The 22825-nt window shown below is 37.6% G+C and overlaps 1 protein-coding gene across 5 annotated transcripts in view; it reads right to left on the minus strand.

Annotated features, from left to right (window-relative positions):
• Window positions 1-2327: 2327 nt before the first annotated feature.
• Window positions 2328-22825, minus strand: part of kiz (kizuna centrosomal protein) — a 165849-nt gene continuing 145351 nt past the window's right edge. For all 5 annotated transcript variants that reach the window (XM_048601150.1, XM_048601148.1, XM_048601149.1 and 2 more), the window contains 2 exons: window positions 8395-8438; window positions 2328-3438 (listed from right to left, as the gene is read on the minus strand). In XM_048601150.1, coding sequence (XP_048457107.1) covers window positions 3332-3438; window positions 8395-8438 — 151 coding nt within the window. In that variant the 3' untranslated portion in view covers window positions 2328-3331. The remainder of the gene's footprint in view (window positions 3439-8394; window positions 8439-22825) is intronic.

Below are 22825 nucleotides of genomic sequence, written 5' to 3' on the forward strand. Positions count from 1 at the left end.
CTGCCTTGAGTGCCACCACACCCTACTTCAAGTAAGGAGACCAAAACTGGACACAATATTCTAGGTATGGTCTCACCAATGCATTCTTTTATAACCCAGTCCTTTTGCAAAAACTGCCACGATTCCATTTGACCGTATTATATGCTGCGCCTCCATTTCATGCATAAAGACACCTAGATCCCTCTGCACTGACACACTTTTATCTGCTTCCCATTTAAAGAATAATTTGCTGTTATATTTTTCTAGCCAAAATGGACAACCTCGCACTTATCCACATTAAACTCCATCTAGCCCAGATTCTGGCCCATTTCCCTAGCCTATCAATATCCATCTGTAAACTCTTTATCTCCTCATCACTGGCTGCTTTCCCATCTATTTTACTATCACCTGCAAACTTTGCTCTGTTCCACTCTGTCCCTGCTTGCAGATCATTTATTAGGATTATAAATAGTTAAGGTCCGAAAACTGTTCCCTGCAGCACTCCACTAGTTACAGTTCACCATCTAGAAAAAGACCCATTAATCTTGGCTCTGGGCTTTCTATCAGTCAGCCAATCCTCTCTCCAAGTCAATACTCTACCCTTAACCCCCTGGGATCTAACCGTCTGGATCAGTCTTTTATGTGGCACCTTACCAAATGCCTTCTGGAAGTGTAGATATATCACATCCATTGGATCCCCATTATCCACCTTGCTGGATACATCCTCAAAGAACTGCAACAAGTTTGTTAAGTATGACTTGCCCTTCATGAAACCCTCGGTAGTTCCTCTTGACAGGTCCTCTTAACTGTTGTTTTCAATAATTAAGTTCAAGTCTGTTGGCAGTTGAGCTTGGCATTTAATGAGTTGATGCACTTTTATGAACACACATGCCTGCTTTTATAAATTCCAAAGTGCACCTGACGCCCCCCTCCCCCCACCCCACCAAGGGTGTCCCAGGATTGTATCCTAAGTCTATCTCTCCAAAGGGGTACCCTGGCTAACCTAAGAAATGCACAAAGTTCAGACTTGCTTGCACTAGATCTATTCTACACAGTTCAGGTTTCAGAAGTGTGGACTACCAAAATCAAGCAGGAGTGGAAGCAGATGATGATTTATATGGACAGCTGCCTCTGAACTGTGCATGAGAGGAACACAATCAGTCCCTGCAAAAATAGGTGACATATCTGGGACAGGACCTGTGATTTCCATACTCGTCCACCATTTTTGCCCCAAAAGCTCCCCACCATGGCGAAAATCTAGGCTTAGCAGTTTATGATGGAAGTAGACACAGTAGTGAGGGACACAAATCCTATCTTATACTTGTACATATCATTATGGGTAGGCTGGTGGGAGTACGGCAGAAAATGGGATGGGATGAATTTTGCTGCAAGAGGATTCAACAGTGAGCACCTGAAGGGTAAACAAGGGCAAACTGTAGAGGTGATATGGAACAGGATGTTGCAGCTGCAATTAATGGAAAAATATATCTTGTAAACTGCTGCTCATTGCTGTAATTTATGAAGTCTTATTTAAATCATATAAAACCTCTATTGCTGGTGTCAGCTTTGGGCAATTGGAAAGAGTCCAAAAGGGCTATATAGCATGACTTAAAGCACAGCACAACATACAAGTAGCAGCTTACATATTAGAAAGAAAAGAGGTATTCTTTCCAATATGTTGCTAGGTTTAATGATTTAGATTTATAGCATAGTAAATACATTTCTGCAAATACCAGAATAGCAACTAATGGGACATTTTGTGTTAATTCCAAATAATGCTAATAGTTTAGTTGTTATTTGGCAAGAATCTAACAGTTATAACTGCGGAAGTTCACAGGAGAGACTGGGTACTCTGTTTTATTGAGAAATACTCTGATCTATTTATGATTTAAAAGGCAACTACTGTGGCAGTAATAATGCATTTAATTCTTTTAAACTTCCGATTACTGGAAGCTGAACTCTATTTAGATATTCTTGTAACAAAAAAAAAAAATCATTCATTAGAATCAACACTTGACATTCACAAAATCAGCTTGACATTTAAAGATTACAACAAAAATCCTTTGAGCAAACCAGGGTAAATGATTTGCCTTTTAATTTGCATCAGCATTGGTAAAATATATTACTGACACGTGGTGCTAAGAACAAAATTGGTCTTTATTGGTGATGTGTTCTAAGAACCTCCTGTTCGATACACAATTGTGTTCAAATTTCAGTAAAGTCTCTTTTTCTCAACAATAGACAGTGACCTTTTTGTTTTCTTTTAATCAATGTGTTTTATGTATTGTGCAAACTGTTCATAGGGTCACTTCATTATCGCACAGCACACACATACACACTTATATTGATTAAAGTAAGAGTGAAGTAGACAAGGTATCTTGCTTTATTTTGGAATTACATTTCAATGTTCAGTTGTACCTTATTAACATCAATGAAAGACTAAAGCAGAAATGCTCCTCCCTCTGACTAATACTTAGCCCTCAATTAACGTAATTAAAATGGGTTATTGGTTCATTATCTTATTACTATTTGTGGAACTCTGCTATACATAGAATGGTTCCAAAATTTTCATGTTCAACAATGATTAACTGAACAGTTCTTAATTTGGTCTCAAGTTCAGTCAGTTGGAATTGGGTGAAAAAGAAAATATTAAAGAAGTCAATGCCTGTAAATCTCTCCTGTCTTTATGTACCAGTTTTGTGTTTTTCAAAATATTACCGAGAGTGCTCGGAGCGAATTTTTAATGTAAAGATACTTAGACACGTTGAGAAAAGTTGCATTTGACCATGTGTTGCATGTGAAAGAAATACGTAGCTATGTTCTGTTGCCCATTAAAAAGAATGAGTTTCTGCATGCAATTTATATTAAAAACTGTACATTGTAATTGTGCTTTTAAGATTTACAGTATGCATTAATCAACATATTTATAACTTCTAGAATATTATATGCCTACTAGAGAAGAAAACATTAATGTTTAAATAAAGAAAATATTTATTAAGTGCTACAAGGGGACACATACTTTGTGAATAATGAGCACAATTATAACACAAATTATTCTGTAACAGATGATACGATCAGGGCAAATTTCCATCACAGTCTGTATGCTGTTAGGAATGGCCTCATCCCAAGAAATCTCAGCCACTGTTGTAATGCAAAAAACCTAAAGGTTCACTTTGATTACCATTTTCTTTATTTTTGCAGCAATGATTGAATGCAAGAAACAAATGAGAAGGCAATTGTATTGAATTTCTATGACAACTTGTGAGATACATTTATCTCTAACTGAACACCTCCACATTCAAAGCCTGGGTACACTATAATGCCTTGTCAATTGAATGGTTATTTTTTGCTGTTAAAAGAAATCTTCAAAATCATCTCTGTCCTCAAATATTTCTGATGTCTTAGGATGAAGAATTGCTTCAATATCGGATGCACTGTCATCAGATTCACCCCAAAAAGCTGTAAGAATGAAAGACAACAATTTTATGCATCTAAGGGTCAGCTTATCCTCTTGTTTCTTTTACTTGGCAAAATAATACATGCAGTGTTTATCTTTGATCTTTGTTCATCTTTCTTTTCTAGGCCACAGCACGACAAAAATAAAAAAACCCCTCAAAACTTTAATAGAAAACCAAAAGATTTGATGTGCATGAAAGCACGTTCTCAGAGCTTGTTACTCCAACAGTGTTACTTTTATGACTTTCAAATGTTTCATGAAATTTTAAAAACTTTAATGTTAAATTTTAATATTCGTTTTAGCACAAACAGAAGTCAATATTAACATCCCAATGACTCTCTATGACATCAGCAGTTACAAATTTGCAATTCATTATCTATTATTCAGAAAATGCTGGTTCTACAATGAAAGAGGATTGTAACAATACTTGCATCAGTTTGAATTCTCATTGAATTCAGCATCTTTATTCTGTAGCGGAAAATTTCCAAATGCTTATTAATGTGCTACATTTTATTTAAAAATGGTGAAGTGTTAACATTTCAGACACAGCTGAATATTTGAATCAAGACATAGAAAAATTATTGTTTTATATCAGTTCATTTAATTTCATTCTGTATGGGAACAAAGTGTCAAAAGTAATATATCAATATACATAACATGGCTACAGAGTGTGCATTAGAACCGTTGTTACTGTTCTATTGAAATATACTTTACAATGGGAGACCCTCGCCACCAAAATTTTTGTAAGGGTATCTCAGATGACCCTAAAATCATTAGACTTCTTTCTATCACTAACTTGTGATTCTTGATCTGTTATAATGTTAATTCGGTTGCTGTATTTTCTGCAACAATAATTATTTGGTTAGCTGATATTATCTCTCCAAAGTTAATCCCGTTGGTGTACGCGTGTTATTTGTATTGAACCAACAATATGGTTGTTGTATTGGCTCAGGATCCTCTATGCAGAAAGAATTGCATGGGGACCCTCTGTTAGTAGCAATGCAATCCAACTTATCGACTTAAAATTCCTAAGTGTTTCCTTTTTAGAAATATAATGTTTCAAAATTACATTATGTCTTTTGTGTTTTAATGATCAGGTTTTTTTGCTGAAAATTTTGAAAAGTTAAATGTGGTTTCTATTTTCAGACTTTGAATATGTGGTCCCATAAACATGGAACTAAAAATCAATGGGAGCAAAGAAACTGCAAACACAACAGAGGACCCTGGGCCCAGACAGAGAGTGAACAATACATGAGGCTTACAAAATTAATCCAAAAACATGCAAACACAAATTTCAATAAAAGTTTTTACCTAATTATTACTAACAGAATAGGCTGACAACCATCACAAGTGCAAGACAATGATATACCATTTTACAAAACAATAATTACTTTTCTACTGAACAGCAGATTCAACCACTATTGAATAGTAGTTCAACCATTGTAGTGAATTGCACACTGGAATCGATCCGGAAGGTTGAGATGGTTTATCTGTACAATGGTCAATACTAAGCAACAAGTTACAGGTTGGAATCTAATCAAGGGGTCTGGCTGGTTGTTTATAGAATAATGTTATTTTATCACTGCTACATTTCGAATGTAATTGGCAAATTTGTGAAGTGTAGATATAAGAGAAGCTTGGGAATGATTTACAAACAGAAGATAATCAAAGGATTGAGGTATCTGATGTAGAATTTGAGGCACCCAACAGCAAGTTACTCGCCTCAGAGTGCTAATTGCATAAAGGGCTCCACACTACAACGAAAATATTGAGGCTTGAAAAGATGGAATGCATTAGTTAGAAACTGATTGTTTCTGATTGCTTAACTGCTCGAAACAAAGGGCACTGATACAAAAAATGTTAGAGATACAGAATAAAGAGCAGGCAAAACCTTTTCATACAAAAAGATTAGAGGTCATGGAATTCACTTTCAAGTTTCATGACTGAAATGTAAAGCAGGGAAAATTGCAAACTGGATGAGATAATTGAATCAAAGTAAATGACTGAGTATGCAAACAGAATAGGTGAATATAATTAGAACTTTTTGCTCATGTATAGGTAAATACCTGTCAACACTATTTGTGCCAAATATTTTTATGACATAACTTCTATGTAAAATTCATCCATGCTTTTGCTGCTCAATATCACTGTATAGTTCATATTTACTTTAGCAAATGTCAAACTTTATCATGGAGCTTTTGAGTTTTGCACAAAAGTTGAAGGCTATTAAATACCTTCTCAACTTCTGTAAAAAGATGGTGCAGATTTTCACTTTCTGTTGTATTTGGACACAGCATTCTCTGGTCAGACTCAATGGTACTCATGTGTGAGTTAGGCTTTCCTCCAGATGGCGCTAACAATGTGCATTAACTATAGAACATAATTACACCACTTAATACATGAGCATTTTTTGTGACAGCCCATCTGAATAAAGCAATCCAATTGGTTCTACATTACAGATTCATATCCAATGGAACTCATTTAAGGCTAACTGGACATTACAATTAGCAATTGCTGGAGGGAAGTTTTATTTATTTTATCCCATCTGTCGCTGTTAAAGTCAAACCTGAGTCCTAGAGGTGGCAACAGAGCTGAGTAATCTGCTTTGATACCAAGACAGCACCATCCACCATCCATCGTAGATTTAAATGAATATCTTGCACAAATGTTTTGCTAGAAAAAGAGATGAAACTCAGCCAAAGGGAGGGAGAGCAATCAGAAGGAAAACATAAGCTATTTAGGGAAATAAATGGGATTATGGATATATTAATCATGGGCAATATATTCAAAGAAAATTAGAACTATTGAACGATGAGCTAGGTGAGATATCAGGGGACAGGAAAGTGGCAAAAATGATATCGTTATTCAAAAAAAGAGACAGGACAGTCCTAGTAACCACAGGCAGTGAATTTAATGTCATGGTGTGCAAGGTTTTAAAAATAATCAACAGGGGAAAAAAATGTCAACAGGCACTTGAAAGGTTTGTGTTAATTAAAGACAGCCAATACAGCTTTACAAAAGGCAGGCTATGCTTAACTGCTGGAACGGAGAAAAGACAGATGAAGGGGAGGTATTGGATGTTATCTATATGGATTTTAATAAAATCTTAGAAAAAATGGAACCTAAAAGGCTGATTCAAAAATCGAGACTCACAGAATAGGGGTCAAGTATCAGCTTGGATAAAAGAAAATAACAAAGACAAAAAGAAGCAGATTGTTATAAATGGTTACTTTTCAGACTGGAAGATGGTAAACAATGGTGTTTTAACCAGTGCAGGGACTGCTGTCTTTTGTCTTAAATATGTAAATTACTTATACATTGGAGTAAAGTAAAATTACAAAATTTGCTGAGTTTTGTATTTGAGATATGCAAGGTAATACATAATAGTAATATGAATGTGTCAATGAATGGTAAATGCCAGGAGAAATCGAATCTCTAGATGCCATAGTTGATAAGCACTAAACATATTTATGCAGCACGCAGCATTACTTGTTAAGACAAATAAAATGCTGGGGTGTGGGAATCAATTCATTAAATACAAATCCAAAGAAATAGCTGAATGAATACAAATATTAGTGACACCAAACAGTCTGCAGTAAGATCCAGGGGCAGTGGCTTCAGAAAATTGTACAAAGCCATAGCCTTATGTTATTGAGTTATGAAGTGTAGCCTTGGAAGCATAATCTCTCTAAATCTTTTAAGATGCTTCCCTGATAGCTTGCTTGCTAAATACAAAACCTTCTGGTGACCTAAACCATACTAACTTACCAGAATCAATCCCTGTACTTTGTTAAGCAACAGCAGCACGGGCAGTTTGGTTGGGCTTGGAAAACACAGATACAGAGAAGCAAAAACAAAGATAACTGCTTCATTCCTGGATGTAATCTATTGTGCTAAAAATAGGCATACAAATGTTGCAGAATTAGGATAAGACTGGGAGTGCCTTTATTGGTTGAAATAATTCAGTGACCATGTTCACACAAGAAAGAACTGCCACCAGAACAAGATATTGGAGAACAGTCAGTGTCACTGAAACTAACTCATTAAGCCAACTTCAGCAAAATACTATATATTTTGAGTATTGGTGGTGATTAGTGTGTTATTATTATCATTTTGTGTTATTTATTTTAATGTTATTAAGGAAATAAGTAATGGAGGTGGATAATTTAAACAAATGTCACATCAAGTGATGTTACTGTCCTCGGACAACTAAACAGTACTGTTCCTAACCCTATGTCCCAAATCATGGTGAATATGAAACATCAGCAAAATAGAAACAATTAAGGATAGCAGAGACTCAGTCTTACAAAAGACATATGTTTGCTAAAACAATAACATTGATTCGGAGAGATAGACAACAAATTGGAACCTGAAAAGTTTGTTCTGAGACAATCAAGATATTCGTTATACTTAGCCTGAGGAATGACATGACTATGTATATACATAAAGACATTTTTATAAATAAAGTATATTTTTGAAATAAACAAAATCTCCAGACTGATCAGCGCAGTGGGGAAAGACCACAGACTAAGGATTTTCTGTCCAAAATATAACCTTAATGGGAATGTAAACAGTTTCCCTTCATGACTAGAAAATACTTTGTTGTAATGGGACTGAAGATGTAACAAGGAATGTCAAAATTCTACTATACTGTCTGCAAAGTCTCTACGGTCCAGTTTTATACTTTTGCATTTGCTTATAGATAATTTATGAATTAAGTATATTTTTGAAATAAAAAATTCTCTGGGTTGATCATTAATTTGTGGAGTAAACTGCAATTTGAATAGTATATATTCATTCCATTGAATGATTCAAAAGGGAACCAAAGTAATACCAGATATAGCACAGACTGTGTGCAGTGAAAAGGAACATATAACTGATCTGAAGCAACTCCGTTATGCTGAAAGGATGAACAGCTTTTTTGATTTCCTGGTTTCTGTCTTCCATCTCATGCTTACCTTTTGATTTTGCAGGATTAATCCTCTCTTTTTTGCTTCTGTCCCTGTTAAAATTAAATAAGCAGAATTTAACAAATTTAAAAACAATATCTCTATATACCAACATTCTGCATACCTACACACCAATGAGCTGACTTATTCATCATAGGAAACTAGGAGGTTGGGGGCGGGGGAAGGTGTGGGAGAACAGAGGCAATGCAAATTTGAATGTCAATAGGACTACTGGATGTGGGGTGTTGTTAACATGGCTAAAAAAGGGTTTATCATCAAAATAAGCATCATTAATAAAGTTGTCCAGCCTTCCTGGAAGTTACCGGATTTAAAATAACTGAAAATAACTTAAAAATGAGCAATTTAATAGTTTCATCAGAGTAAAGTGAGTTTCTTAGCCAATTAAGCTTAAGAAAACAAACATAACTTGAAAGTCACTGGTGCAATCTCTGGAGGCATCTCCCTTTGGGTACAGAGCCCAATTTAGGTGAATTAATTCTGTTTCAGTATTTTTAAAACACAAGCATGGCTTAAGATGCATTCATGTTTAAATTCTGCAATCATATTTACTAATTTACCCAAATTGGGCTGGTATGAAAAGCAGAATCATGCGGAAACTTGGCCCCAAAATGTCAGTCTTAAATATATTCATATTAAGGGTGTATTGCTATTTTGTATAGATCCATGCTGCATCAATTCATTAAGTAAAATTGGAAAATAAATGTTCACCTTTCAGCTGCTACTTACAATTGGAAGAAAAAACAAATTCACAGCATTTAGAAATCTAAGGCCTAAAATATAAATTTGTTTAAGGTTTTGCATACTTACATGAAAGGGGAGTGGCTCAGAATGGTATACTTGCAAAACAAGTATTGGTACAGCATTTAATGTATTAAGATATAACGAGTAACTTCACAGGTGCATTAAAGACAAAAAATAATACCGAAACACATTGGGAGTTATTGCATCAATGGATCTAAAGCTTGATTAAAGGGGTAATTTTAAGGAGTGTCTTAAAGGAGGAGAGTGAGGCAAAGAAGCAGAGAAGTTTAGGGAGGGAATTTCAGAACTCAAGAGTCCAGAAAGCTGAAAGCATGGTGACCAATGGTGAAGTAATTAAAATCTGGGATGATTAAGAGGTTAAAGGTGCACAGGTGTCTTGGAAATTTGAGGAACTGGAGCAGCTAATAGACATAGGGAGCAGGAAGGCCACATAGGAACCTGAAGACAAGGATGAGAGTTTTAAAATAGAGACCTTGCTTAGCCTGGAACCTGTGCTGGTACGTGAACATGGGACCTTGAGTAAATGGGATTGATGTGTGTTAGGACAGGGTCAGCAATCTTAATTGAATGACCTCAATTTATAAAATGTAGAATATCCAAGACTGGACAGAAGTTTATTGAAATAGTCAAGACTTAAAGTGGAGCATTTCAGCAGCAAATGAGCTGAGGTCAATGTGGGACAATATGATGGAGCTGGAAATAATCTTCATGATGAGGTGAATGTGTTTGGAAGCTCATCTTGGGAGCAGATCTAATACCATGTTTGCAACAGAGTAGTTCAGCCTCAAACTGTAGCCAAGTAGAGGGAAGGAGTCAATAATCAGGGAATGGAGTTTGTTGAGGGAAGTTAAAAAATGGCTTTGGTCTTCATAATATTTCATTAGAAGAAATGTCTATGCAATCAGTACTGCAATATGTACAAACATTCTGATAACTTACAAACAACGAAGGAGTTAAAAAAGAGGTGGTGGTGAGGTAGAACTGCATGTTGACACTGTGCAAATGGAAACCAGTGCTGCGGGCATAATTAAAAAAGGAGTTGAGAAGCAAAATTGATTGATCTGTAATCTAGTGGGAATAGGATCAAGTGAGTAGGTGTGCCTCATGGAAGATAAGCCTGGAGACAGTATGAGAGTAGCTTGAAGAGAAACTTGGAAAAGACACAAGTTCAAGGCTCTGACAGGGACCTAGAGGAAGAAACCTTCAAAGATTGATCTGGTTGGCCAAGAGAAGGAAAAAGCAGAAGCAGCTGACTGATTGGGTTTCAGTCTTAGAAACAAATAAACTCATGAGCTCCTCGCACTTGTTTTTGGAAGACAGGGCGGAGAAAATAGAGATAGGGAATTAAGTCAACTGTGAGTCTGAGTTTGAACCCATTCCAGACTGCTGCAAGAGGCTTTCTTGGTTAAATATGGGCCAGGTCCAACATTCAAGTAGTTGCAAGCCACAGCACAAAATTAAAAAAATAATTTTGCATTAACTGACATTAAATTGTGAAACTCATTCAGAGAAGTTTAAGGTGCAACTATTTACAGAAATGAATGTTATAGTTATCGTTCAGATTGACACTATTATTGTAAGGCATATTTTTGGTATGGAGTTATTTTACTCCTCAAGTTATATTTGGTCAATGCATTGAAACATTCCATTCCCAAGCACTGACCTCCTTCTTAACATTAAGTATTAAAAATTGGCCAGAAATATCATATTGTAATCGTATAAGCTGTTGGTTAGGTTACACATAGCACCTGTCTACAGGAAATGCACCAAATGTTCACCTGACTGATTGCAGGGATGATGGGACTGACCAGTAAGGAGACATTCAGTAGTCTGGTACTATGTTCTCTGAAATTTAGAAGAATCGAGATGATCTTGTTAAATTCTTAAGGGGCTTAGTTCCTGAAAGGATGTTTCATGGGTCGGCAATCACAATCTCAGAAAAATCAATAATCTATTGAGGACTAAGAAAAAAAAACATTCTTCACTCAAAAGATTGTGAATCTTCAGAATTCTCGGTCCATAAGGATGTGGATGCTCAGTCACTGAACGTATCCAAGACAAAGATCAAAGGAGTTTTTGGCAGTAAGGAAATTAAGGAACATGGGGAAAGTGCTGCAAGGTAGAAAACTAGCTATGATATTAAATAGTGCAGCAGGGTTGACGGAAAATGGCCTGCTCTGATTTTTTTACCCTAATATTATTTTATAATGCTTCCAAGGAATTCGTTACCTGCCCCCACCCCACCAAATTTGCCATTTCTTCAAAGCATTAATCAATACTGAGACATAGTTCGGTGTGTTAGTACTTGATCCAAATTTACATTTGTCATGATAGCCTAGATGTTGAGTATCAGACAGTTATTGAATAATGGGCCATCACTACCAAATCCAATCCCGATCTCATCGGCTATCCATATGCACAAACCATTTTGTTCCAGCTGAAATTTGCTAACACAAGTCACACCAAATATTTCAATTGAAATTTTTCTATTCGGTGCTGCAGCAACGCTTACACCTCACAACTGAGTGATTAGGAGCATATAGTTTAATTATGAAAAGTATGCATGGGTCAACTAATCTTGCATTTTAAATTGTCAGTACTGATGTAAATTCATAGTCAATGAGAATTGTTAAAGAAGAATTGTTTAAGAAAACAGAAATAATGAATATAATGAGATTAATTTGTGATTAAAATCTTGAATACACACACACAACAGGTAAGAAATACAAATATGCTTTACTGAAAATGTTTCATATAATGGGAAAATAGTAACACTCATTTGTAAAGAGGAGCCATCATTGACCTATGGTCGATATTTGAGTGATGGCATAGTGTATCTCGCAGTTCAATAAGACTGATTAATTCTTTATGTAAAGAAACATAATGTTGAGCAGCAAAATTACACCATCACAAACATTTTCTGAAGAAAGCTAAATTGTGTAAGAGTCCTTTAAAAATGTAATGAAATTTGTTTTGTTATTGAGGCAGCAAACTCATGTTTACATTGGCATGTATATAAAATGCAGAGTTATGCTCATCTCATTGAATTTATGAAATTAAGTTAACATTGGTTTGAAGCATCACAAATTTCCTCATTTGAGAAACTGCTAGACAATGAAGGCCAATGTCATAATCCTCCCAAATCTTGGGTTTATGAGAGGGTGGGAGATTAAAAACATTTTTTTAAAATGGTATTTTCCTTGATTAAAAAGTAGAATTTATTTTGAAGAGCCTTTACACACAGACAAAAAGCCATGAAACACAACTGACTTCTAATAATTTCAAGGATTTTCAAAGGATTCTCATTTACACAAGTGTTCTCAGAATAAGGCTGCTGGGTTCCCATAGTATCAGCAATATAACTATGTAAATATGTGCCCCTGAGCAAGCTTTGATCTGGCTTGATGCATATGCAGACTGGATTCAGCATGACTGACAAATGACCGATTGTCTACCGCATCGCTAACCTTCTGAAATGTCAAACACATCAGAAATGTTTTGATCTTTTGTTTGCTGCAGATGCATTGTTTAGCTGCTGAAGTGCTAACTGCATTAAGAAGCATTTATTTCGATCATATACCTGCTTCAGGTATCAGAAAGCATGAACAACAAATTGCCTATTTTTAATATTTCTAATAAAGTTGTGATTGTAAGAAGTTCTCACTGGTTTATTTTGTCTAAAATTGGTAGCAGAACAGGATTTTGATGAGTTTGTTCAGGATAGCAACAAAACAACTTGTACTTATAACACTCCTTCTGTGTACTAACATTTCTCAAGCTGCTTTTCAGGAATATTATGAAGCAAAATTTAACACCAAGCCACATAAAGAGATATTTGGATAGATTACCAGATGTTTATTCAAACAAGTAGATTGTTGTCTTAAAAGTAGGGGAACACAGCAGAGTGGAAGAGTAGACTGGAAAGGGAATTCCTGAGCTTGAGGATGATGTAGCTAAAGATACATCCACTAATGGTGGAATGGATGCATAACAGTCCAAAACTGGAAGTGGAAATCACAAATGTGTTGAGATGATTCTAGTTGCATATTGAATTCAAGTAGAAAACAAAAAAAACTGCAGATGCTGGAAATCTGAAACAAAACTAGAAACTTCTGGAGAAACTCAGTTGCTGGACCCAAGACAATGACTTTGCTTTCTCTCCACAGATGCTGTCAGATCTGCTGAGTTGCTCCAGCAATATCTGTTTTTATTTCAAATTTAAATAGTGTTTGACATGATGTCATTTTACTGGTATTTATGCCTTGTGAAAAATAAAATATTGGCACCAACACTTGCAAGCTTTTGGCAGAGACTTGCTGTCTTTGGGATCTTCATCTGCCATTGCACTTTCTAAATGGAATTTATGTCGAGTGAGGGCAGGGCAAATCACAACCTGATATTTCAATCATTCAGATTGAATAATGCACTGAAACGCACAGGCCATGACTTTTCCTTTTTTTAGGGACTGACATATTAGGTGTCAATGAACTTTCCATCTCCACCAATAAGAAAGCTTGCTGGATCATGTGTGTCAATCAACTTGCTAACTAGTGAGCTTCTCGGTGAATCACCTTGACAGTTGGGTCTCAGGCTGCCAGAAATTGGAAAACTCTGGTTGGTCAAGGCCTACTTTCCAGGGGAGCCAACAGCCAGAAAGTAGGTCTTCTTTTGCTTTTTGCAGGGTTAGAGTTAGCTTTCAGAGGCCATCTGCATCCATGCCTCTGATTGCCCTACAAAACTGGTACCTACATTGGCCTAGTTACCCAACTGAAAAACCAGGCAAGTTTCTCACCTACGGGGAAGGCAGTTAATGGGGGAAGATAGTGAGTTTAGGCCCTTAAATGGCAGTTGATTAACCATTTTAAAGCTTAATTGATGGAAAGTCAAGAGATTCGCCCAATGGACATTTCTGTGCACCACTCAATTGGTGAAGTGTTGAAAAGGGAAAAAGTCTCTCTCCAGGGCCAACTCACCCAATCATTTCCCCTTCTCACCATTTCCATGGAGGAGAAAATTGCCCCCGCAGACTAAACCAAGTATAAAATAGATTTAAATGTTATGCAGAAAGATAAAGAAATATTAGATTAACATTTCTGCCAAACAAGTGTCAAGCAATGATCAACCCCAAGAAGAAAGAATCAACTACTATTGTTAAATTTCCCAGGGTTTACTAAGAAAAACTTAACTGAACCAGCCATATAAATACTCTGACAACAAGAAAAAGTCAGAGGCTAGGAATTCTATGGTAACTCACTTCTTGACTCCCCCTTAACGCCATGGTTCAACTCTAAGTGTGCTAAAATTCTTTCCACTTGCTTCGATGAGTGCATGCTCAACAACAGTCTCGTCCAAGACAAAGCAGCCCACTTGATCAATGCCCCATTTACCATCTTTCACCCCCATTACTTGTGGCATACAGTGGCAGCTACATATACTATCTACTGGATGCCCTACATCTTGCCAACTATATCACCATTCTTCCACTGTTAATGGGTCAGAACGTGGAGATCCTTCACTAATACCAATATGGGTATAACTACAGAAATAACACTGAAGAAATTCAAGGTGGTTCAATCACCATGTTCTCAAGAGCAATTACAGTTGGGCAGCAAACATTGGTCCTGCAAGTGATACTTACACCACACAAAGTATAAAGGAAAATAAGCATTGATAAATAAATTCACCAGGGCTTCTCCACTAGTTATGACAATGGGTCACTGGACTCAATATGTTTTTCTCTCTTCAGATACTGACAGATCTATTGAGTTTCTTCAGCACTTCAAGGCTCTTCCTTTGGGGATTCTTTGTTTTTGATATCGATTTGGTTCAACATTCTGCTTGCTTTGCCAATATCTGCTCTGAGATGTTCTGGACATTTTTTTTAGTTTTCTAATATACCCAAATAAATTTCAATCTCCTTTTAGCTCAATCAATGCCAGGTGATTTTTTTTCCCCCTATTCATTCACAGGATGTGGGTGTTGCTAGCCAGGCCAGCATTTACTGCCTATCCCTAATTGTTAAAAATCAACCACATTGTTGTGGGTCTGGAATCACATGGAGGCCAGACCAGGTAAGGATGGCAGTCTCCTTCCCTAAAGGATATGAGTGAACCAGTTGGTTTTTCCAACCATCAACAATGGTTTCAAGATTATCATGACACTGTTAATTCCAGACCTGCCATGGTGGAATTCGAACCTGGGTCTTCAGACTATTAACCTGGTCTCTCAATTAATAGTCCAGTGATAATACTACTAGAACATCAGGTTGTTCTTGCTTTTCTTCCAATGTGCAAGACATTGCAGCTTTTGTATTACATTTCATGAGTCACAACTCTAAGGATGCTTGTTTAGAAATAGTTAAGAGACATTTGCTACAATTCCTATAAAGACCTATAAAGACCACAAACTTCTGAAAGACATCTGAATTTCCAGTGAGTGACAGCAACAGAAGATTTCAAGTTTTCGGACTGGTTTTTTTGCAAACAAACATTGACTAGCCACTGTTTATAGTCAATTTATATAATAAAGTATTGCACTACCTTAAAGATTCTACTTGTAAATTTTAACACAGTTAAATCTCTAGCCACATTTATACTTTTACCCTGTCCCTTACGTGGATACTTTATCGTACTGCAATCAGTTCAATGCTATTCTCTGCTTCTAATAGCCTGTTACCATTTTCCTTTTCTGGCCAAATAGCATCTAATCCTAGAACTGAGTCACACAATGTAGTGACAGTGTGTGCTTTATATATTTATTTTGATATCATTTATTTTTGGAATTCTGAACTAGTGGCAAAGGGGTATTCTATGTGTCTGCAGGGGTTTAATGATTAACTTTCAAGTTTTTCTATAACTATGGTGATCAATTTTAAGACATAGAATAAAACTTCCTAAAGAGTAATGGAGTCAGAATCACAGAACTGCTATGGTCCAGAGGAGAACATTCCGCCCAATGTGCCTGTACTAGTTCTATTAACTAGTGCCTCAGTGTAAGGAGTTTGGTTCAAAAGTTCCAGACCAGAAGTATTTGGTTAAAAACCCAGGTTCTATGAAGCGAAGGAAGTCTATGCACAGGCTATCAGTTTATGAAGACAGGGAAGCCGCAGTTAAAATTAAGTCCTATAGATGTGATAAAGAAAGAAATTCTCTCTGGCATGAGAACTGTAAAGGAGCATTGCTGGGATAAATTTGTAATTTACTCTGTGCTTTTAAGTCTTTAAATTCATGTCATATTTAAATAGTTTTGTTTATTCTCTTTCATCTCCATTTCTTTTGCATCTTCTGTTGTATTATTCAACCTGAATCTGTAGCATCGAGTGTTTGGTTCAATGAAAAACCACCTTAATAAAGCAAAATAAATTAAATGATGACTTATCAAGCCAGATTTCAGTAACATCATCAGTTGGGATCATAAAAATGGGTTACACTGGAGATTCCTTCTTTCTAGTCCAAACTAAGCAAATCTTTCTGCAAACTCACTTGTGTCTGTGAGGCTCAGCAATATCTTAAGAAACTCTATAACCCAATACTATAATGCCTTGTGTTCTTTTCCCTTCCTAAAGCCCACCTCCACAGCAATGTAATTCACGTAAGCCTTGTACCCAGGAAAAAATTACAATTATCTCTCCTCTGGATTCACAACTTCATTCTAGTTTGAAATTAGAACCATTTATTAAAACTTGACATTCTTAGTACTTCTTTGTGAGACAAAGTCTACTTATACTGAGATCCTCATGCCATTGTTCACAGTTGTGAATATCTTGTACCTTCTCAGCAAGTCCCTTGATTTTGGCCCCTCATGTCCCCATTGTAAACGAGCTTTGGCTGTTGCATGGCAGAATTTCAAACAGGTCGCAATACCCACTTACTACAATGTTTTACCTTAAAGACACTCTCCCTAAACATAACAGGATTATAAACTGTGTATTTATAATACATTGCACAGATCTCCATCTTTCTGGTGCTTCTTGATGCTTGATTCAAATGAGATCATGAATGTCAAAATAAATTGTCACAATCCTTAAAAGCAAATGAGCAAACAAGCCATTGCTCCCAATGTACTTGCAAGCAAATAATCTGGCATAACTATATAATACTTTCAAAAATGTCTAATTTTAAGATAAAAATACCATAATATGTACACTGGTTGTAGATAATCAATAAGTCATAAGAGATGCAAGAAAACCATTTGTTTTTGTGCCTATGGCAATTATTACTCTGCAATCTTAGTAATCAGTGTTTAACATACAAACAGCTTCAAGAACAGCTTGTTCACCAACATCTCTTCCCCCCGCCAACCACCCTCCGCCCTGCTGTTATCAGACTTTTGAATGGACCTCTTTAATGTTAATGTTGATTTCTCTCTGCACCTTGGCAACTGTAACATTGTATCCTGCACTCTGTTCTGTTATCCTAATGCACTTGTATTGTACAATCTGCATGTAAAGCACATAAGACAACACTTTTCACTGTACCTAGGTACACGTGACAGTAATAAATCAAATCAAATCAAAAATACAAGATTTTTTTATACTGCATTAATTACCTCTTGGTATTTAAACTAATTTAATAGTTTACAAACTAATTGACTACATTAAACAAGATTCATTATTTTCCTTCAATATTTTTTAATAGAATTTTAATACTAGTGCACATGAGCAACTACAATGATTTACTGGGATTATAAAAGATTGCAATTTAAAGTTACTTCATTAAAGTTACCCTTTAATATAAAAAAAGTTAAAAAATCACAAAAATAATTTATTATTCTCTTAAGTTAAATTGTTCTACTAAATGCCCTGCAGTCATCAGTCAGTACCTTGAAGTGCAAAATTTATACCTTTACATAATGTGCACCTCAAATGATTAAAAAAAAAACTTTTGAATGAATTGTGAATTGAATCTTCTATTTCCATTAGTTAAATTGAATTGTAAAGAATTGTTCATTAAAAGGTACTCATTTTATTCTGGTCTTCGCTGATGTAAGAATAAAATTGCACGAGACAAAAGCAAACACTGAAGTATTAAGATAGAACATAGAACAGTACAGTACAGCACAGCACAGGCCCTTTGGCCCACGATGTTGTGCCGAACTTTTACCCTAAACCTAAGGTCTATCTAACCTCCACCGCTACCTTATACTATCATCCATATGCCTATCTAATAGCCGCTTAAATGGCCCTAACGAGGCCAACCTCACTACCCTCTCCGGCAATGCATTCCACACCCTACCACTCCCTGAGTAAAGAACCTACCTCTGACGTCTCCCCGATATCTACCTCCTTTCACTTTAAAACTATGTCCCCTCGTAAAAGCTACCTCCACCCTAGGAAAAAGTCTCTGGCTGTCTACTCTGTCTATACCTCTGATCATTTTGTACACCTCTATCAAGTCACCTCTCATCCTTTGTCGTTCTAAAGAGAAAAGCCCTAGCTCTCTCAACCTTTCCTCGTAAGACCTTCCCTCCATTCCAGGCAACATCCTGGTAAATCTCCTCTGCACCTTTTCTAATGCTTCCACATCTTTCCTGTAATGAAGCGACCAGAACTGGACACAATACTCCAGATGTGGCCGAACCAGGCTTTTGTATAGCTGAGGCATAACTTCACGGCTCTTGAACTCAATCCCTCTATTAATGAAAGCTAACACACCGTACGCCTTCTTAACAACTCTATCCACCTGGGTGGCAGCTCTCAGGGAACTGTGAACATGAACCCCAAGATCCCTCTGCTCCTCCACACTGCCAAGAATCTTTCCGTTAACCCTGTATTCTGCTCTCAAGTTTGTCCTTCCAAAATGAATCACCTCACATTTTTCAGGGTTAAACTCCATCTGTCACTTCTCAGCCCAGCTCTGCATTCTATCAATGTCCCTTTGTAACCTAGAACAGCCCTCCACACTGTCCACAACGTGACCCACCTTCGTATGATTGTTGGGTGAACAAATTACATTTAAGAAGTAGTTCCTGAATTTGGAATTTACAACAAAAATACATTGCCAACATTTAAAACTCATTGTACACAAAATCTATAAGCTGCGAAGTTTCACAAAGGATGTGTAAAATGGAAAGTGAGAGCCTATATAATGTCCAATTTCATCAAGAGTTGCTAGGACCACAAGAAAACTCGTGCACATCTATGACATTAGATGTGATATTAACTATAAACCTTCTCACAATCCCTCTCCGGATCACTCCATAAAAGCTCTATTCTACTTACAGCTAAATTTCCAGACTTATAAGCTAAATTTTCCCAATTTTAGTTCAAGTGTTTTGTTGAGTACGATTCATGGTACCTGATCCACCATGACTCAGAGTTACTTTTGTCATGCAATCCTCAGCTTTTCATCTTTTAATTATTCATCTGAGCTCCACAGTATTTTTCTCTTGGAATCACACAGTCCCAGAGGCGGAAGCACTCATCACTGCTGGGATCTTCTGGCTTTCATGCTGCTGGAACCACATTTAAAGCTTAGCTGGCTCCACTTCAGGCATTGTAAGCCAGTAACTGGTCCTTACACTGTGTGGCCCAGCATAATTACACTATCAATTGTAACAGAGCAAATTGCCTAGAAAGGAAAGTTAAAACCCCGCTACCTGACAGGACTGTGGAGATGCTGATGGAGAGACAACAGGGCAGGTTCTTTATCCTACTGACGACTGCAGGAGATCATGCTACCAAATGCAGCCAGCCTACATGAGATAGTAGTTCAACTTAGCGTTGTGTTGCAGGCAAAAAGGAACGCATAGTAGTGTAGGAAAAAAAGGTTTGTCTGTGCTCTGCAAAGGTAAGTGTGCCATCTTTTCTCTGCTACCTTGCACTTCAATGCTGTCACTGCACACACCTCTCACCAAGGCACATGAACCACAATTCTCACTATTGCATGCATCATGTCCCGGCAACAGCTCTCACTCACCTCATCCTCTCAAACTATGAACCTATCTGTCCTCTGTGCTTCCTACTCACTCACTGGGGACACCTCACAAGGCGGGAAAAATTGGTTTACAACAGGACCGTAACATTCACTAAGTACTCAGACGTGCACTCGTTACGTCAAGCCATTCAAGGCTTTGGGCCAAGTCCTGGAAAATGTGTTTGGAATTGTTCGGTGGTTGCTTTTGACTGGCACAGACTCGATGGGCCAAAGGGCTTTTTTCTGTGCTGTGGACCTTTTGTGACTCTCCATGACTTTAACTGGGCTGAAATGGCCGAGGCTGACTTGATTGAGCAGATGGAGCAAATATCAGGCTCCTCACTCCCTATTCTGAGAAAATGTTACAGAAGAACATGACTACTCATGTGGAGACGGGGAGACCTCAGTGTCCAACTAACCCAATGAACTTCATTGTGCTGTGCTGCACTGCTCCCCCACTAATTCTAACTCATTCTTAACCTTCACATACTCTTATCCTTTTTATACAAAACATCCTCTCTTCTCTTGCTCAAAAACTTGCAGCACCCAGCAAGCATCCGCAAAAAGACATTGAGATCTCTGCTCTACATCTAAGGAAAAACCCACTGAACCTTCAGAGAATGCACCAATAAGACTTTCACCTGTATCTTCCACTAGCTCAGAGACTTCCAACTTGGTAGATACTCTATCTATATTAAACTTAGGAACACAATCTGGTGAGCACATTGTTGACACATATCCGAGGCTGGTTAAGGAAGAAAGATTCCAGGTCTCTGACACTCAGAGGACTGCCGAGACCAAGGACATGCTCAACCCCAGGGAGATCGATCCCATGGCTTCCGCCATTAATGACGTTGTGAAAATGCACAGGCAGGCGCAGGAAGATCTAGCAGTTTGTCAGGTGCATTAGGATCAGGTAAAAACAAAATACTGCAGATGCTGGAAATCTGAAATACAAGCAAAATGTGCTGCAAAAACCCAGCAGGTCAGGTAGTATCTATGGAAAGAGATAGAGAGTTAACATTTTCAGTCTGAAATGATTCTTCAGAAGTGAAAACAGTCTTGTAAATAGTGGTTTTATATTGTTGACAGACAAGGAGGAGCAGCAAGAGGAACAGGTTGTGAGGAGCAGAGAACAAAAGACAAAGAGAGTGCTAATGGTGGTAACGGAGAAACAGATGTAAAATGAGTGTAAGTGAAGACACATCTGGGGGTGGACATTTAAAGAAAAATGGAGAACAGAGATCTTGCTCTGTAGTTCTGGATTGAATAACAGATGCTGTAAAATGCCTGAGCAGAAAATAAGAAGTTATTTCTCCAGCTTATGTTGGGCTTCACTGGACCACTGTTGCAAACGCAGCATAGAAATGTTGGTATGGAAGCAAGGTGGTTTATTGTAATGGTAAACAACCTACACTTCAAGGTCATTCCTACAGACAGAACAGCGGTGTTCTGCAAAGAGGTTGCTCAGTCTGCCTTTGGTCTTGCCAATTGGAAGGAGACAGAATTATGAGCAGCAAATACAGTAGACTAGATTGAAAGAATTACAAGTACAACACTGCTTCACCTGGAAAGGGTGATTACAGCCTTGGCCAGTAATAAAATACAGGAAATGAATGGGCCTTAGGGTCAAGATTGTTTAGGTGGATCGAAGAATGGAGGAGTTCACCAGCATGGTCAGTATTTTGTTGGCTCCAGCATGCATGGGTCTGGCCATCCCCATGGACAGGTTGGTGACTGCTATGGTGATGCAGGTCAAGCATGCTTAATGTCTGTCAGATATGTACATGGACTTGGACTCCATCAATGTAGGCACAGAGGTTTAGTGTCAATTGTAAGGCAGTGGGGACCTCAGTAGTGCACCTTCTTCTTAGGGAGACAGTGTGGTGCCAGCAGGCAATTATTAGAAAGGGAAGCCAAACATGGGACTCCAGATGCTTCCTCTCAGGACACTCCAGTGGCGGCTGGTCACTCAACCTCCATGTTGCCTGCGATCCCAAAACCTGCAGAATTACCAGCCAAGGAGAGTTAACCTGCTTCTGGGCAGGACACCCTCAGTAGGTCTAGGCCTTCTCGGCTCTAAAGTCACTCAGGATGACCACCCAAGTCTTCCAGGCCAGCAGGGCCAATTACAGAGCAGACTCCCTTCATCTCAGCTATGGAAAATGGGATTGTGCTAGATGTCATGGTATGAGTGACACATCACTGTAATTAATCTTGCACTTTTGCAAATATATCTTCACTGGAATTCTTAAAATATCTGCTCTAGTGTCTTTCTGCTGTTGCGCGGGGTTGTTACGCTCATGTGAGAAATGAACAGTATCCTCAGACATCCCAAGCATAAAAGAAATTGTAATGGCCAAGAATTGCTCATTGCTCATGAACAATCGACTCTTTGGACACAGTTAGTCTCACATATCAGGGATCTTTGAACCATGATTGGATGACTACAGCCAAGGCATTCCACTTTAATGTGGATAACACTAAGGCTAACTGCAATGTGCAAGGATTATGTTATGGCCTGCGAAATAACTCCACAGAGGCGGATATGCCATCGCGAAGGCATCTTTTACTTTCGCATGCATAGTAGTTGACACTAGACCGGCTTCCTCAGTGCCAGCTCTCAGAGTGAATAGAACCTCTGACATACCTGTTTAACATCTGTCAGCCAGGGCTTCCTGACTGGACCAGGTCAACAGCCCCAATCAGGGAATTCATATTCTATGATGTCCACCTGGTTCACC

Source organism: Rhincodon typus, chromosome 9 (genome assembly GCF_021869965.1).
Source record: "Rhincodon typus isolate 14 chromosome 9, sRhiTyp1.1, whole genome shotgun sequence".
Lineage (NCBI taxonomy): Eukaryota > Metazoa > Chordata > Chondrichthyes > Orectolobiformes > Rhincodontidae > Rhincodon > Rhincodon typus.